Source organism: Ascaphus truei, chromosome 3 (assembly GCF_040206685.1).
Source record: "Ascaphus truei isolate aAscTru1 chromosome 3, aAscTru1.hap1, whole genome shotgun sequence".
NCBI lineage: Eukaryota > Metazoa > Chordata > Amphibia > Anura > Ascaphidae > Ascaphus > Ascaphus truei.
In genome coordinates this window covers 199,225,102-199,241,994 of record NC_134485.1, presented here as the reverse complement: position 1 = coordinate 199,241,994, position 16,893 = coordinate 199,225,102, and the positions used below count along the sequence as shown (strand labels likewise).

The 16,893-nt window shown below is 44.5% G+C and overlaps 2 protein-coding genes across 2 annotated transcripts in view; one reads left to right on the top strand and one right to left on the bottom strand.

Moving 5' to 3' along the window:
• Window positions 1-158: 158 nt before the first annotated feature.
• Window positions 159-8,267, bottom strand: LOC142489359 (THAP domain-containing protein 2-like). Its single transcript, XM_075589945.1, has 3 exons — window positions 8,113-8,267; window positions 5,837-6,032; window positions 159-2,195 (listed from the first exon to the last, which is right to left on the bottom strand). Exons 1-3 carry the CDS (start codon window positions 8,181-8,183, stop codon window positions 1,893-1,895), a joined length of 570 nt encoding a protein of 189 aa, XP_075446060.1. The 5' UTR covers window positions 8,184-8,267; the 3' UTR covers window positions 159-1,892.
• A 77-nt stretch (window positions 8,268-8,344) lies between these two features.
• Window positions 8,345-16,893, top strand: part of PSPH (phosphoserine phosphatase) — a 29,436-nt gene continuing 20,887 nt past the window's right edge. Inside the window, exon 1 of the mRNA XM_075589943.1 lies at window positions 8,345-8,668. The gene's annotated coding sequence lies outside the window, so the exon portion shown is untranslated. The remainder of the gene's footprint in view (window positions 8,669-16,893) is intronic.

The following is a 16,893-nucleotide window of genomic DNA, read 5'->3' as shown; positions in this document are numbered from 1 at the left end:
GCTTTAAAACTACAGTGCAGTGACTTGGGCAGCAATGTAGAGTGCAATCTAGATCTGTATTGGGTATCCATCTTTTGTGCATGATGGGTTGTCCTGATCTGCAATGTGGGTAGGAAGTCTTGCGCTACGCATGAAGTTAATTATTAATAGTTACACAATTAACTTAATGGTTTGGTACTTTGTCGGGAAAATTGTTTATTTAGCTACCAGTTATACATAGACAGAATAATAAGCCTTGCAAAGAGCTTTTTTTAATGTTTTAAATACATTTGCATAGAGTTTCACACAATCTGAAACAAGTCAATGCTGGCAGAAAATTCAGGCTCTTCAGACCATGGATGCTACAATTTGGATTTTTATTTTGTTAAAAGTGCATTCCTCAAGCAGCAGATATCTGTTGTGCTAGTGATGTTCTTTGCACACTGTGGATCAGTCACATAGCAGTATAGGATTATTTTCATTAAATGTTTTTAATGTCATTGCCATGCATTTCACTGTTCTGTTGACATGATCTATTATAAGTACTGTAATTCATGTACTAAAATCCCAAACTATAAATTCTCATCACTTTCTATGTTCTCAGATTTCTTTCATTGGTAGAAAAGGGAAATACAAAACTATGCAGATAACGATAGAGCAGGGGTTTGCAAACTTTCTTGCATGCGCTCCACCCCCTCCCTGCACGGCTCCGGCGTCAAATGATGTCGTGGAGTCATGTCATGTGATGTGTCAAGGGTTGCCATGGAGACACGTCGCTGGAAGTCAAGTAAAAGTTAGAAGCCTCATGCGATGACCAGCATTTGTGTTAAATGCTTTCGGGGAAGCGCAGGGTTTTAACAGCCGTCTCGCACCCCCACACACCCTTTATGCACCCCTGATTTACAGTATGGTGGTTCTTGTGGGGGTTATTTTTTATACCAAACTCAAAATGAGTAAGAATGGAATATAGTCTGGCCTTGGGTCTTAAATGTTACATTTTCCAAATGTTTTTGATTCTTTTAGGATAGGACAAGTGCAGCTGGCTTTATGCCTAACCAGCAGTTTGGGCCTGTACATAAAATAAGTGAAGGTTTTATAGAAGATGTTTTTTTTTAAGAGCAAAATAAGTTAAGTCTAAGCCAATATAACTTCGATCAAGGATGCACCTCTATTACCGACAGGGAAGTGAGGATTCAAACACACGTCTGCAGAGAAGACGTGCTCTCACATTCAATTTACAAATGTCAGCTGATGTACCACATTCCTGCACTAAGATATATCCTGTTGTATAACTACATTGCACAAATGTATTATCTTTCGGTTTTTAAAGTGGATTACACCACATAGTATATTGCTATTGCAATTTTAATTAAAACAATTAGTGGGGAATCGCCACATTTATATTCCTCATCCCTTAAGTGTGTGTGTGGTGCCACCTTGGCGCAAAGCCATAGACTGCTTCACTTTCAGTTAGGAAGGACATTGCAAGCATTGATGTGAACGGTATAATGTATTACTATAGCTCAGTGTTTGCTGGCTTCAACATTTTAAATGGTATATTTGCACAATTGCATGGTCCACAGCAGAAAGAGGAAAACACATTGAAATATGGTTGTTTGGCGGAAACCTGCAACACTGCTTTTAATACACAGCCCTGCTTACTGTGCCAAATAAAGTTCATCAATAATTGATATGTCTTGTGTATTGTACATAAATGTTGTAATTGCATTATTTATACTTGATGTCACATTGTACTGAGCTACAAAAATATGCTGGCATGTTAGACAATCAATTCTCACCTTGCATGCAATAGGAAAAAAATAAAAATATTCTCTTAAAAAAAACAAAAACATTGTATGAGTGCTTGCTGCAGTATAGCATTAATCCTTGCTAAATAGTACTGCTGGTTGGTACTAAAATACCTCCCAGGAAGATTTCTCTCCAGCCGTCTCCTCTAATAATGAGCTGTTTATAATGTTTTCAGTTGAACATTTCCTCTTCACCCTACGTTCTCTCTGTTGATATATTTTGATTTTCTTGTGTGCAATTTCCAGTTTTCTTTCGAGCTCGCAGAATTTTCTTTTGATGGCTGCGGGGCTCGGAAGGCAGTAATTGTGATCTGTACACGAGTCTGTTTGCTGCTGTGTGTCTGTGCTGCAGTTTGTTGAAGGTTCCTTTTCTACCTTTACAACTTTGGTCTTCTGCAGAAGAGAAACCTGCAGTAGAAATAGAATCAGTGCTAGGTTAGAAAAACTCAATCAAGACATACACCGGGCCTCAATGCAGCAGAAGATCAAGAGCGCAAATACTTCCAGGATTATGTGAAAAAGGAGAGAACATATAATTTTGTCTGGTTAATTAATAGTAAAGTGAAGATAGGTAGGTATCTCACTCTCAATTGTGGAGAATGTTATAGGCGTTCGTTGTTTACAACAGGGGTGTGCAAACTATTTGCGCTATGCCCCCACGATACCACTTGTTGGGGTCTTGTGATGTTGCCATAGCAACGCAACTGGGTCATTTCACTGCGTTGCCATGGTGACATCACACTGAGCCTCTGAATCACAGTAAGTGAAGTTGCAGGGGTTTCGCACGATCCCCAGGCATTTAATTTAATTGCCTTGGGGAAGAGCGCGGGGCCTCTGCAACTGCTCTCCAGAAAAGTTCTCGCACGCACCCCTGGTTTAGAGTAACCAGTGCACAGAAGTTTTCTTCAGATAATTGCAGAAGGCTTCCCTCAGGAGCAGGATGGAAGAGATGGGTAGATTGCCATATGTAAAGAGAGGACACAAAGATCATTCTATAATAAATATATATATATATATACACACACACACACACACACTGTAAGCTCCTCGGGGCAGGGATCTCTCCCAGTGTCTGATTTTTGCTGCACTTATTGTATTTTTAAAATTCCCTGTACTGTATTCTTTGTGAAGCTCTGAGTACACTTTTGACGCTATATAAATAAAGACATACAATATGGGAATCTACCCATCTCTTCCATCCTGTTCCTGAGGGAAGCCTTCTGCGAGTATCTGAAGAAAACTTCCGTGAGCTGGTGTCACAGAAGACCAGGCGATTTACAACTTTTACCAGGATCACGCATAGAGCAAAACAAGTTAATGAAATAAATTGTAAATGTATTCACAAGCAAAGCAAACACACAATGATACAAACTATAGCAAAAAGACACACCTACATGGGAATTGGGGTAACAATCTAGACTCTCCTAGGTGCATGGAATCCTAACGCTGATAACAGTTGCAAAAACAGGACAGAAAATATTCCAGGCAGCTTTTGCTGAAGCAACCCTTTCTTGCTGGAAACTTAAAAGACTGGAGAACTAGCTATCTGATGGGTGTAGGGGATATTATAGCCCAATCCAAAGCGTGAGAAATGTCTCTGCAGCCACTCGGAGCAGGGCTCACCTGGCTGATGATGTCTGGGGTAGGGGGCGTGTTGAGCCAGCATGAAAAAAAATAGGTGGGCAGGAAATATGAATCAGCCAATGGGATTCTCTCCCCCCCCCCCCAGTTAACCATTTGTCAGCTCCACTAAGTCTGGTGGGGCAAATGGAAACGCAACGAGTCCACTGATCCCAGGACGTGGATACTTGAATCATTCCCTAATGTTCAAATGGTCTTGACACCTCAGACATCTTCTGGGGTTTTCATCTCCAGATGTCCTGCCAGACCTACTGGCACCAATTGTTAGCCCCAGTGTCCTGTCAGAGCATTGCTTCTGAAAGCCCCAGCTTGTTTCTGTGCACAAGCATATATGTTTTAAAACACACAATTTAATAAAATATGCACTTTAAAAATATCCTAAGTTTTGATGGTATGGGGAATAGAATTAAATAAAAAAAACTTTCTTACTAGCCATATTCGCCACACACTAAAATAGACTTAAGACTGGACTTTACAAGCCCACTCACAACCTTATACCACAGCAATCCCTGCTTGCTGGCAACCCTGGAAATATAAAAACACACAAACATTTTTATCGTCACATAATTACAGGTAATTCTTTTACAAAAGTTGGGTCTAAGAGCTGACACTCCTGAACCGCAACACATGGATAAGAGGTAACCAAACGGGCTTAACCTTTATTAGTGAGCCTGGTTACGTCTTCACCGTCACAGCTGGTTACTCTAAACCAGCGGTGCGCAAACTGGGGGGCGGCAGTTATAGGGGTCCCGCACTCTCTCCCAGGCATTTAAATTAAATGGGACCGTGAGAGGGCTCTACAATACACTTAACCCAGCGTAATTTGGGTCACATGACCCTGACTTCATTTGCCGTGGTCGAGGGGGGGGGGGCCACAGAGAAAAGTTTGCGCACCTGCTCCTAACAACCGCAACGCCTATAACATTCTCCACAATTGTGAGTGAGATACATATCCATCTTCACTTTACTATTACTTAACCAGATGAAATTGCACTATATGTTCTCTTTCACATAATCCTGGAAGTATATGCGCTCTTGATCTGCTGCCTCATTGTACCTGTTTGGACTTGAACTCAATGCAATTCTGGAGCTGCAATACTCCCATTTGTAATATTTATATTTTCAGAACTAGTGTGTTCACTGGGTTTTTCGCTGTTATGGTATTAGCTCTTGAACCCCTTATCTGCTTCTATACACAGGGCCTCAGGAAGAAAAGCCGGATTATGCTTCTTTTGATGTCATTCCATTAATGCTTAACCCTCTGCACCAAATTGCAGGCCTTTTTGTCAGAGAAATGCTTAATCGTGTTGTAGAAAGCAGTCAGATTTTGCAAACCTGGGTCTACATGTGGGCAGCTATGGGACGTAACCAGGGGATAACCTGCATGAGATTTAAAACACAAGCATTTAGAATTGGTAAAGTAATAGTTGTGTACATAGATGTGGGGGAAGCATGCCTCAAAAAAAAAAATGTTGTCTAGTCACTACAGTCAAAAAGGAATTTTTCTTTGGTCTTTACAATGTATCGATTTGTAACATACAGAATAGACCCCCCTTCTAGACTAGCTCCCAAACTACTTCTAGACTAATGTATCGATTTGTACTACAGTTTCAGTTTGGCTAAACATAGAAGGTAATTACACATTTAACAACGATCACCATCTGTTTATCTGTCCATTCTGAGAAAATCCTCAGGAGGGGGGGGGGGGGGTTAGAATGAAACGCCTTGGTTACCAGTTGTATTTTTTTTTATTAGTACCAGTGTTACAAACTGATAACCTGTTCCACACCAGTGTTTTAAAGGGGTGTTAATATAACTATTTTGTCTTTCCCCTACCACTTCAGCTTCTGGAGGTTTAGAAAATGCACGCACCATATGTATGTCATTCTATCTTTTGAACCACTGGCTAGGAAATTACACCTTATAGGAACCAGCCACTTGGAACATAATTCCAGTAATTGTATCCTTGATAAGTGTAAATACGTCAACGGTTGAGATACTGTTCCATGGACCAATAAAGTATTTCTAGAAAAAAAAACATTGCAATAGAGCTTTCAAAACACACGTCTCCATCATGTGTATAATAGATCCCTGTGAGGTTCCGAAAACTACTATGACTATCTTTATAAAGCGCTTCACAGCAGTAATACACGAGACATAATATAACACATTATTGGTATAAGCGCTTGAGACATTAAAGTAACAGGAAAAGGAATCCACGCCCTGAAGAGCTTCCAATCTAAGCGAGAGAACGTGCAGAGACAGGAGGGTGTTCTGGTAAGTGCGTCTGCAAGGAGCCACGGTTGATGTATGAGGTGTGTAGTACCAGCCACGGAGCTACCCATATGCTTGATAGTATAATATAGTGGCATCCAAACGAGTCTGAAGTCTGACCCTCAATTTATTACCTTTTCCAGCATGTGTTGGGGATAGATAAATATCGTTGGCACAGCATCTACTCTCAAGCGCACGGTTTGTCCCGTTCTGTCAAAACAGGGCTCCTCAAAATGTTTGGAGCATAAAAATGTGTGTAGACTGGGGGAGAAATTCTCTCTGTTAACATGTTGCAGCCATTCAGTTCTCCGTTTCAAGTTTGAGGGGAACCTAGGAAGGGTAAAAGACAAACGTTAGAACACATTTTGTGAAGATTAGCTCCTGCCCTTAAGGCATTGCCATATCAAACAGCAATGAATGTTGAAATGATATTTAGAAAACTTTGAAGAATCAGAACGCAGAACATTAATTATTCTGACTCGGGAAACCACCTCTTTGCCTGACATGTTTGGAAAGAAAATTACATCTCAATAGTAGTGATTTAAGAGGCCCTGCAAATCTAGATATTGATAAGAATATCATCAATGGGAATGATTACAAGCTACATCTTCAATGACTATAGATACAAAATGAATGAATATTAAATATGTAGCTTTTAAGATCAGCAACAATAGGGGTGCCTGTGTACGTACACATGTACACACATTTTATATATTACATACATAATACAGTAATATGACTTGGCATTCCTACCTTTTCTCATTTATATTTACAAAAAAAAATACCAATGTATTTCTGGTCCTCTAAAATAAACCTATGATGTCAACCTTTTAAAATGCATTCCACCCTAGTTTAGAGTGATAGTGGGACTTCTAACCACAGGTATGAGCAAAGGAAAGAGAAGTTAACGTGGCACCTGTTTAGGAAGTAATAAAGTGGAAAAGTTCCAGGTATAACAAGGCATTTTGATTGGTTAATATAGTGGTTTTCAAGCAGTGTTCCGTGGTAACCTGGAGTTCAACAAGAGGTTACAGGGATTGCCAGAAACCAACTAATTATTCAAGATACATTCATTTTATTTTGCTATATTTTTCTTTAATAATTTTAAAAGATATTAAAACGTTATTGTGTAAGGTTGGACATATTTTTTAGAAAGGAAAGGTATACAGGGATATACCAAATAAGTAAACATGGGAAGGATGTTGATCCAGGGATTAATCTGATTGCCAATTCTTGGAGTCAGGAAGGAATTAACTTTTCCCCTTATGAGATCTAATTGGATGATATGTCACTGGGGTTTTTTGTTTGCCTTCCTCTGGTAATATACTGTAAATGCATATATATGATAAGTATCTGTCGTCTAAATTTAGCATAGGTTGAATTTGATGGACATGTCTTTTTTTGAACCATATCTAGGCTACTATATAACATTATGAAGTATACATAGTAAAGAAAACTGTTAAATATATGCACCACCACAGCAATAGTATTATTACCTCTTGTTTTAATTCCTAATAATGTTTTAAGGGGCCCTTGTGTGCCACCTTAGGCTAGGTCCCCAGTGGCCATGGCAGCGCGTGCCGCCCACAAGACACAGCCCTCTATAGGGCAGGACCCAGTCGGCATGTGTACAGTCCGCGATGCGCGACCGCCTTGGCCAAAAGACAAGATTTTTGGCACGGCAGCCGAGCATTGGCCACGTCATGGCAGCGGTTCAGCCAATGAGGGCGAACTGGGCTCGCATTTCAACTTTGACTTACAATGATTTAATAGAGTATTTATTGTGTACCAGGATCACCCACGATTACAGAAAAACTAGGAGTATGTTTGTGTGACTATGCCTAAAAGGGACATAGAGATTTCAAGATCTAATGTTCAACGACACACATTGCTAAATTTCCCACTAGTCCAATAAAAAGTCTCAAAATGCGAGACACAACGCCAGTTTCTCCATGATTAAACACATCCAATGGCGATGCATCCTTTGCAGGAGTTCACAAGTCAGAAACACAGGTATGAGCTCAGACGTTATAGACACAATAGATATAAAGGGTTAGATAGAAGAACTCCCTTCCTATTGTCTGATCTTATTTGTTGCACATATTGCACTATAATTCCCTGTGCTGTATTGTCTCTATTGTAAAGCGCCGAGTACAGCTGTGGGCGCTATATAAATAAAGCTACACATACATAGATAATACAGTATCAGACAGGCAGAGCAGTGTCACAAAAGCTAGCACTGACATATTTACTTCTTGTCATAACTTATTACACTCTGCTACATGACGCTGTTTTTGCATCACGGCCACCTCCCATCTTTCTTTGTACTGCGCTGTGGCATACGTTGGTGCCTTACAGATCCACACCAGCAGCCCATTTCAGCAATCGGGGTTTCACATGCAGCACATACCTATGGAAAGTCACATGGCTATTCCTTTTGGAGTTGTTGGTGCACCCAAAGGCTGCACATGTGGTGGGCATTATTCCCGGTGGGGTATTAGTCACACTGTCCCCGCTGACTCTGTGTCCACATCCATAACCAACATGGCTGCCACAGACCTCAACGCGGGTCACATGACCACCTCCTAGCACCTCCCAGAGTTTATGACGTCATAAAACAAATTTTAAGGTAGACCTGATTTTTTTTTAAGGCAGTATAATTAGATGACAGAACTGGGCTTGTTTAATGTTCACCACCACCATCGGGGGGGAATTACTGCTTGCTCAGCACTCTGCTCCAAATCATATGGTATCATGCAGCTGAGGCAGACACAGTAGAAATATACTGACAGATCAGAGGCAAAGGACTGTACACATTGGTCTTGTCTGGGACAGAGAAAGAACAACAGCAGCAGCAGCAGCAGGAGGAGGAGAAGGAGAAACAGCAACCGCAAGAGAAGCAGCAGCAGCAGCAGCAGCAGCAACAGCAAGAGAAGCGACAACAAGCAGGAGCCGGCAGATATTGTGTAAGTCATTCATTGCAAGATCAGAGGCTGGATCTGTTGCAGAGGGCTGCAAAAATGAACTTGTGCACAGGGCAACTGACAGGGCAATGGCTATAGGAAGGCAATGCTGCCTGCTGCATGCATCTCATTTGTTGGCACATGATCTGCAGTGTCTTGTGCATGTTATATAATGTGGGAGCCCATGTATTGTAGGTCCTATGCCAGGATTGGAGAGCTGATGCAATCGTTCACAGTGCAGTCATCATCAATTTGGTCAGATCATCCTGTGCTGATTTACTAAACAGATAGCATCATAAATAATGAGTGCACGGATTTATTTATCGGCTTTCTTTGAATTAATGAATTGCATGGCAAGGATGCATGTAACAATGTTGCAGTGTCAAATAGCACAGTCATTGACTACATGAAGACGATGCAACTTGTTGAGTTGACATATTAAGAAGTCGTGCTGCTGATCTGGAATTTATTTTTTTGCGGGGTGTGAAGTAACATTTATATAAACCTGATACTTTGAGTATTCCAGTCAAAGCACAATGTAGGGGAAAAAATGTATTTGCATTGAACGTGTATCACTGGTGCGCCTGTAAAATGGAGTTATATTGTATTTAAAAATTAACCGCTCAAGGAAGGTTCATTTATCTTAAAAACTATCTCCGTTTTTTTCATCTTCAAACATGTGGGGTGATGTATCAAGGCAAAGGTGGAGCAAAACTGATGCCCATTGCATCATTTTCATCCTGTGTCAATGCTTCAGGTTCTGTGCTGTGGCATCACCTTGTGATTTGGGGAGTGACAATAGGAGGGCTTACATGACGCACAGATTGTAATGAGATATAGCAAACTCTGCGGCACTTTTTTTTTACCTTGTATTTCCGTAAAAAAGAAATGCGGTAGGGTCGGAGGTCGCGTAAATTTCTCTGTGCAGCAATGTTGGAAAGACACTTAGGCTGCGTTCCCGCTGGCGCTGACCGAGCTTCTGCTTGAGAGCGGTGACGTCACCAGCTCTCCAAGCACGAGCGCCGGGTGTCCTTGCTATTTCAGAAGCGCGCGCGGGGGCGGGGGGTCATTGCGGGCAAATTGAGCACGATCGAAAGTTACATTTTTTTTGTTTAACCAAGCACCAAGCGTGTGTGCCCGCGCATGAGCGCGCACAGCGTGAGCGTGGATGTGACGATCCACATTGACTAAGGTAAGCGCGCCAAGTGCAAAGCGCGCTCAGCACCAGCGGGGACTCAGCCTTACATTTGATGCAAACACAAGCAGAAAATTAAGCAATACGTCAAAGCAAACTTCTTTCTTTACTTCATCCCATGGAGTCCAAATATATTTTCCCCAATGTTTGATTTAAAATTTCTTGAAAAAACAAAAAACGCAAAATTGCTTAAGTATGCTAATGTCACTTTTAAGCGTATACATCATTACTCTGAAAGCCCCAGTGTATATATACTTAAGGTTTTTTTTAAATAACTTGTTAATTAGCTTTCCTGCTATCTATACGTTGTTGAAGTTTACCGTATGCTGGCGGAAAAAGAAACCAGCAAAATGATTTAAGATTGTCCACCAGGTTGGACTTTTGCACTCATGTCTTCAGGCCCCAGGTGCTCTTTGTGACCTTGACTTCCATCTCTGGCTTACTTATGTGTGTCATAATGTTTGGCCTTTGTACTGCTATCTTCCAGCGTGGATACCAGCATTCTTACTCCCTACTGTGCCTTTTAATGAAGCTTTCATGTTACATAGTTACATAGTAGATGAGGTTGAAAAAAGACGTACGTCCATCAAATTCAACCTATGCTAAATTTAGACAACAGATACTTTATCCTACATCTATATTTATTGATCCAGAAGATGTTATCTTCTAATGAATTTAAATGTTGTTCCCTTTTTTTTGATACATACAATCATAAGCTGCATTTTTTAAAAATCTTTTGAATATTGTGTAATTTTTTTTGCTAATTTTCATACATTCTTCAATTTTCACTTTTTTTCCTGAAGTTCTTCGCTGTTAATTTCAATATCTCAAAAAATGTTTATTTTTTTCCATTTTTTTTAAATTTGTCAAATGAAGAAAAAAATTAAGTAGCACCGCCTTTTTTTTTTAAATTTCCTATGAATTTTCGATTTAAAAGTGCAAACCCCCCCCACAATTTGTGCAGCGAATTAAAATTTCAGCTATACATTCAGTAGGGGTGATGTTTCCTCAGGACTCAATGCCAATAGTGAATATAACAAGGCAGCCAATCTGAGACTTACTTCTGCATGTAGAAAATGTGGGCGCTTGTAGCACTGCGCATACATTCTTCTACTTAACTGCTGTGACATACTGTAAGTCGAAAGCGCTCTGCATATGATAAATGCTAAAGAAAAAAAATGTTTTATAAAGTAGTGGCTCAGTGAATAATCTTATACTATATTAGTGAAAGCACTGTATGCCTGCCTGCCTGCCTGCCTGGATGTCCGGTGTCCCTAGGGGAAATCTCATTGGTCCCTTGGCCCGCCCCCGCACACCTCTCATTGGCCTGAGGCGGAGTGACGGGCCAAAGGACACACAGGGACACACACACACACACACAGGGACACACACATGGACGGGGACACACACACACAATCCCCTCCCGGTGCCCCTCACTCTCCCCCGTCAGCTGGACCGCACCTCAACTTCCACACCCCCCCCACCCTCCCTGTGCCCGAACTTACCCGGAGTCCCGTGTACACACACACACAGACATTCCCACCCCCCCCCAAGCTCACAGACACCTCACCCCCCCCCCCCAAGCTCACACCTCCCCCACCCCCCCAAGCTCACACCCCGGCCCGCTACAGTCAGCGGGGGAGCGGAGCGAGCGCCCGGGACACACGCGGGGGAGCGGCCACAACACGCGGCCTCCCGCCTCACATCCACGTGGGAGCGGCCGGATGAGTGAGGCAGCGGCCGGATCAGTGAGGCAGCGGCCGGATCAGTGAGGCAGCAGCAGGATGAGTGAGGCAGCGGCAGGACGGGTGAGCTCCCCCCCCCTCCACATGCTACGTGCTGCTCTTGCCCCTCCGCTCCCGGCTCCCCCCTGTCACCGCGTGACAGGCCGCGGGACGTGAGATGGGAGGGGGGATGCCCCACCGGTCCCGGCTCCCCCTGTCATCGCGTGACAGGCCGCGGGACGTGAGATGGGAGGGGGGATGCCCCTCCGGTTCCGGCTCCCCCCTGTCACCGCGTGACAGGCCGTGAGATGGGAGGGGGGATGCCCCTCCGGTCCCGGCTCCCCCCTGTCGCCGCGGGACGTGAGATGGGAGGGGGGATGCCCCTCCGCTCCCGGCTCCCCCCTGTCACCGCGTGACAGGCCGCGGGACGTGAGATGGGAGGGGGGATGCCCCTCCGCTCCCGGCTCCCCCCTGTCACCGCGTGACAGGCCGCGGGACGTGAGATGGGAGGGGGGATGCCCCTCCGGTCCCCGCTTCACCTTCTCCCCACCGTTGTCCCCGGAGGGGGGGGGGGAGCGGGTGTTGGTGCTGGTGTGTGTAATTGTGTGAGACTGTGTGTGAGTGTCTGTGACTGTGTGTAAGTGTGTGTGTAAGTGTCTGTGACTGTGTGAAACTGTGTGTAAGTGTCTGTGACTGTGTGTGACAGTGTGTGTAAGTGTTTCACAGTGTGAGAGTGTGTGAGTGTGTGTAAGTCTGTGTAAGTGTCTATGACTGTGTGAAACTGTTTGAAACTGTGAAAGTGTGTGTGACTGTGTGTGAGTGTGTGTAACTGTCTGTGATTGTCTGTAACTGTGTGTGTGTGTGTGGTGCACTGTGCAGTGTGAGCAGTGTGTCAGTGTGTGCAGTGTGAGCAATGACCACTGTGTGTGCAGTGTGAGCAGTGTGTGTGCAGTGTGCAGTGTGTGTCAGTGTGAGTAGTGTGTGTGCAGTGTGTGCCGTGTGAGCAATGAGCAGTGTGTGTGCACTGTGTGCAGTGTGAGCAATGAGCAGTGTGTCAGTGTGTGCAGTGTGACCAATGAGCAGTGTGTGTGCAGTATGCAGTGTGTGTCAGTCTGAGCAGTGTGTGTGCAGTGTGCAGTGTGACCATTGAGCAGTGTGTGTGCAGTATGCAGTGTGTGTCAGTGTGTGCAGTGTGCAGTGTGAGCAATGAGCTGTGTATGTGTGTGTGTGCAGTGTGAGCAGTGAGCAGTGTGTGTGTGCAGTGTGCAGTGTGTGTCAGTGTGACCAGTGTGTGTGCAGTGTGCAGTGTGTGTCACTGTGAGCTGTGTGTGCGCAGTGTGCGTCAGTGCGACCAATGAGCAGTGTGTGTGCAGTGTGCAGTGTGTGTGTGCAGTGTGCAGTGTGAACAATGAGCAGTGTGTGTCAGTGTGAGCACGGTTCACATCCCGGGCAACGCCGGGTCTCTCAGCTAGTGATATATATATAACAAATACAAACCGGTGCCTCCAATAAATGCAAATATAAAGTAATATGAAAACCTTAATACAGAAGTCTAATCTGGAGCATCCGGATCCACAAAAGTTTCCTCAGGACATGTGGAATTAAACACAGGGAACAATCATAGTGTGTACTGCTGCATAAACAACATAACAACAAACAACTAAGATGGGACAAGACTAACACACTAACAAACAATGAACAATCAAAACACTGCTGAAATAAACAGTTAAGCTAATTTATTAAAATATAAAAGACAATGTCTGTCTACAAATACATGAGTTGCGTCGCACTGCTGGTCCGGTTTACAAAAATCAGAATCCTACTCACAACAAGATGGGAGTTAAATATGCACATCCAAACAGTGGCAGACTCCCAATGGCTCCTCCGCTGCAGGGGAATGTCTGTGTAGGCGATCCGATGCCATCTGTGTGCTCCGTGTACCGAGCTGAAGTGCAGGAGCAGATGTTTGGGGAGAATTTCACAGAGAGCTGCTGAGCTGTTTTCACAGTGCCTAAAAGGCTGCGCATGCGTCTCTCACGATCAGCTGTAACCTCTGACCCTACGCGTTACGTGACTGCGTCACTTCCACAGGGGTATAAATAATTTAAGGAACATGGGCATAAGTGGGTGCGTTTCATTGACGATATCTTCGTGATCTGGGCAGGTACAGCGGACACACTTTTGGAGTTCATTGGACATCTCAATATCGCGAAGGAGACCATTCGATTCACACATATATTTGACACAAAATCCACAGGTTTTTCTTTGCATATACAGATTTACTCATTTTGAGGTTAAGCTATTAACACTGTGGTATACGGAGTAACAGGGACTATATCTTTGAGTCTTGACAGACTATTAACACCATTTTCTGGGACAGATTACATATATTTCAGAAGTTTAGTTCAGACTATAGTGTTCTTTTGTTTTCAGGTCCATTTTTTGCTGTGGTATCAGGTGCCTATTACATAAGGTTACGCACAGTGCCTATTACATAAGGCTACACACAGGCTATATGACAGATTCAACTTCATGTAAAATTCTCTGCATTTACCTGCTTACATAGCTGTGTGTACCCTTCACTTTTGTTTTTAGATTAGGAGGATGGACTTGTGAGGGAGTTGGGAAGTACCATAGTTCCCCTCTGTGGAGGCTATGGGAATGGGCCTGTAGAAGGGGTATAATAACCCGAAACATTGCCCCCCACATCTTCTTGCACAGATATCCTTTCCTGTCAAGGACTGCTTCTACCCCACCCCCACCTTATCAGTGATATCACCCCGCCTTCCCTCACCACCCCTCCTACCTTGCAGGTTCTATACCTGCATTTCATTTACCACCTGTTTTGTAATTGCATATGGTTGTAACATGTCTTTTTTTCTCTGAATACATAATATTATCTCTAAGCTTTATTAGCTCTCTTGTTTTTTGGAGTGCTGGGAGCTCTGTAATGCTGATCGGGTTCTTCTTACATAGTGTCAGGGTCGCGCCTAAGCCCCGTCCCCCAGGCGCATCGCACAAACCACCCGGGGATGCGCACGGACCCTCGGCGGCAAAAAGTAACTCACCCAGACTCGCACCCGTGACGGCGCCAGATCACGCAACCCTGGCGTCGCGAACCCGCTTCGCGTCGTGCACCTCATGTGCGCATGGTGGCTGATGCCGGTATTACCCTCAGCTGGGCCACACCTGATCCACAGGTAACTTCATCCTATCAGCTCTCTACCTACGTGTAGACCAATCCCCCTGCCTCTTTTCTATGGGCTCCTGTCTCCTCTTATACCCACTCAGCCCTCTGCTTGTTGCTGAGCATAAGCTGTTGTTTATGCACCGTGCTCACTGCAGCCTGAGTTTTCCTGTATCCAGACCTTGCCTGGTTTCTGTTGTGAAATCCTGTTTGTACCCGGACCCGTCTCTTCTATATTCCTGGACTTCGGCTTGTAATTGGATCCCTGCTCTCTCCGCTCCTCGACTACAGCTAATGGACAATGGCTACTCTTCTCTCTCCAAGCCTGGACCACGGCAAGTACTGCTACCTACCTACATTCTCCTACCCTGACCCGGCTACACGTCCCCGACTCTGCTATCCGGACCTGGCTCCGTGGTTGTAGGGCGGCGGTTATATACATCCCCACCTCTCCCCCGCGGTCTAGTGAGCAACCCTTACACATAGTTTCCCCGCTACCATAGGAAATCATGGTAGAAGGGCTGGCAACGAATCACAGCACAAATGCTGCTCAAGAACCGTTTGGGACAAGAGGGCTCATCTGCATTGGTCAATCAGGGCTTGGGGTGGGGCTGGGAGAAATAAAGGGCTTTGGATGGAGATATTAACGGGCCAATGGAAGCAGGGCTTACCAGTGGGTGCTAGCAACAGCGTCCCCAGCCAGCAGGATATTCCCCACTGGGTTGGCGCCGCTCTGGTTGGGGAAACAAGCCAAATGCTCTGCTTTTCGGCCAAATTGCCCCCCGGTCCGATTTAGGCCACTCTCCCCTTTGTCCCTGCAACTCACCTCCCCCTCCAGCACTAGCCAGTTCTCCGGACATGCGGGCTGCACACATGGTTTCTCAGCCCCGCATGTCCGGAGACCTTGGCTTAGCTTTATATTGTGCACAAACACATTTTTACATTCAGTAACCTTTATACACATCTGCAATACAGGATATAGGATGCAAGGGGCTACCGGGCATGCGAAAAAAGGGTAGCTCAGGGATCTGGTAGCCAGATGAGCCCCAGGGAAGGATGGGCAGGGGCCAGGGACTCGGCTTAACCTTTATTACACTGGTTCCTGGGCTCCTTTCTGTCACAGTGATGATCCCTTGACCAGCACTGAAAATGCACTGTAAGCTGTGAGACATGACTGTGATCTCCTACGTGAATGATTGGAAATGGAGATAGAAGCTAGTGCCGAACTATTGTTCAGTCACCTGTGAGTGTGGGACTTTGGAGAAGACAAACCGTTGCTTATGGACTGCGTTGGAGGACTTGATCGGGACTGGAGATGGCAAACTTTTCTGTTACCGCCATGAACGTGAAGCAGAGCCACTCTGAAAACAATATTGCTAACCTGAAACAGGAGTATGAGGCACAAATTCCCTATCACACACACACAATTTGTCTCCTCACTTTTAAGGCTACACACTCTTCTGAAACAAGAAGGAGCGCAACGAGGAGACTGGTAAGTATAGAAATCATTTATAATGAGGGGTAACAAAATATTAAAAACTTACATCAGTTATTAAGAACATCGGCAAGCCCATGAAACACCACAACAGAATGACGTGCCTGGCGGATAGTCCTCCGACCTCCTGTAATGGAGTGTCCCGCAAGGCAGTACAGCAGTTGGTTTGAAACGGCGGTTCCCCAGCAGGACAGCTAATCGGCAGCACGTAAAGGCACTGGTGGTGATGTCACAGTTGGAGAGTAAGACAGCCTCTAGCGTCTCATGTAATACATTTCGTCATCGGGCAGTCTTACACTCCCACTGTGACATCACCACCAGTACCTTCACGTGCTGCTGATCAGCTGTCCTGCTGGGAAACGGTGTTTCAAACCAACTACTGTGCTGTCTTGCGGGACACTCCATTATAGGAGGTCGGAGGACTATCCGCCAGGCACTTCATTCTGTTGTGGTGTTTCGTGGACTTGCCGATGTTCTTAATAACTGATGAGAGTTTTTAATATTTTGTTACCACTCATTATAAATAATTTTTATACTTGCCAGTCTCCTCGTTGCGCCCCTTCTTGTTTTCAATTTTAACGTTTTGCCCCGTTAATCATGGGAGGATTTGAAGCAGCAGGTGGGACT

Coding starts and splice junctions, on each gene's coding strand:
- LOC142489359 (XM_075589945.1), bottom strand. CDS start 8,183: ATGCCCACCACATGTGCAGCCTTTGGGTGCACCAACAACTCCAAAAGG. Junction 6,033..8,112: donor AGCCATGTGACTTTCCATAG/GTATGTGCTGCA, acceptor TACCCTTCCTAG/GTTCCCCTCAAACTTGAAAC. Junction 2,196..5,836: donor CCCAACACATGCTGGAAAAG/GTAATAAATTGA, acceptor TTTCTACTGCAG/GTTTCTCTTCTGCAGAAGAC.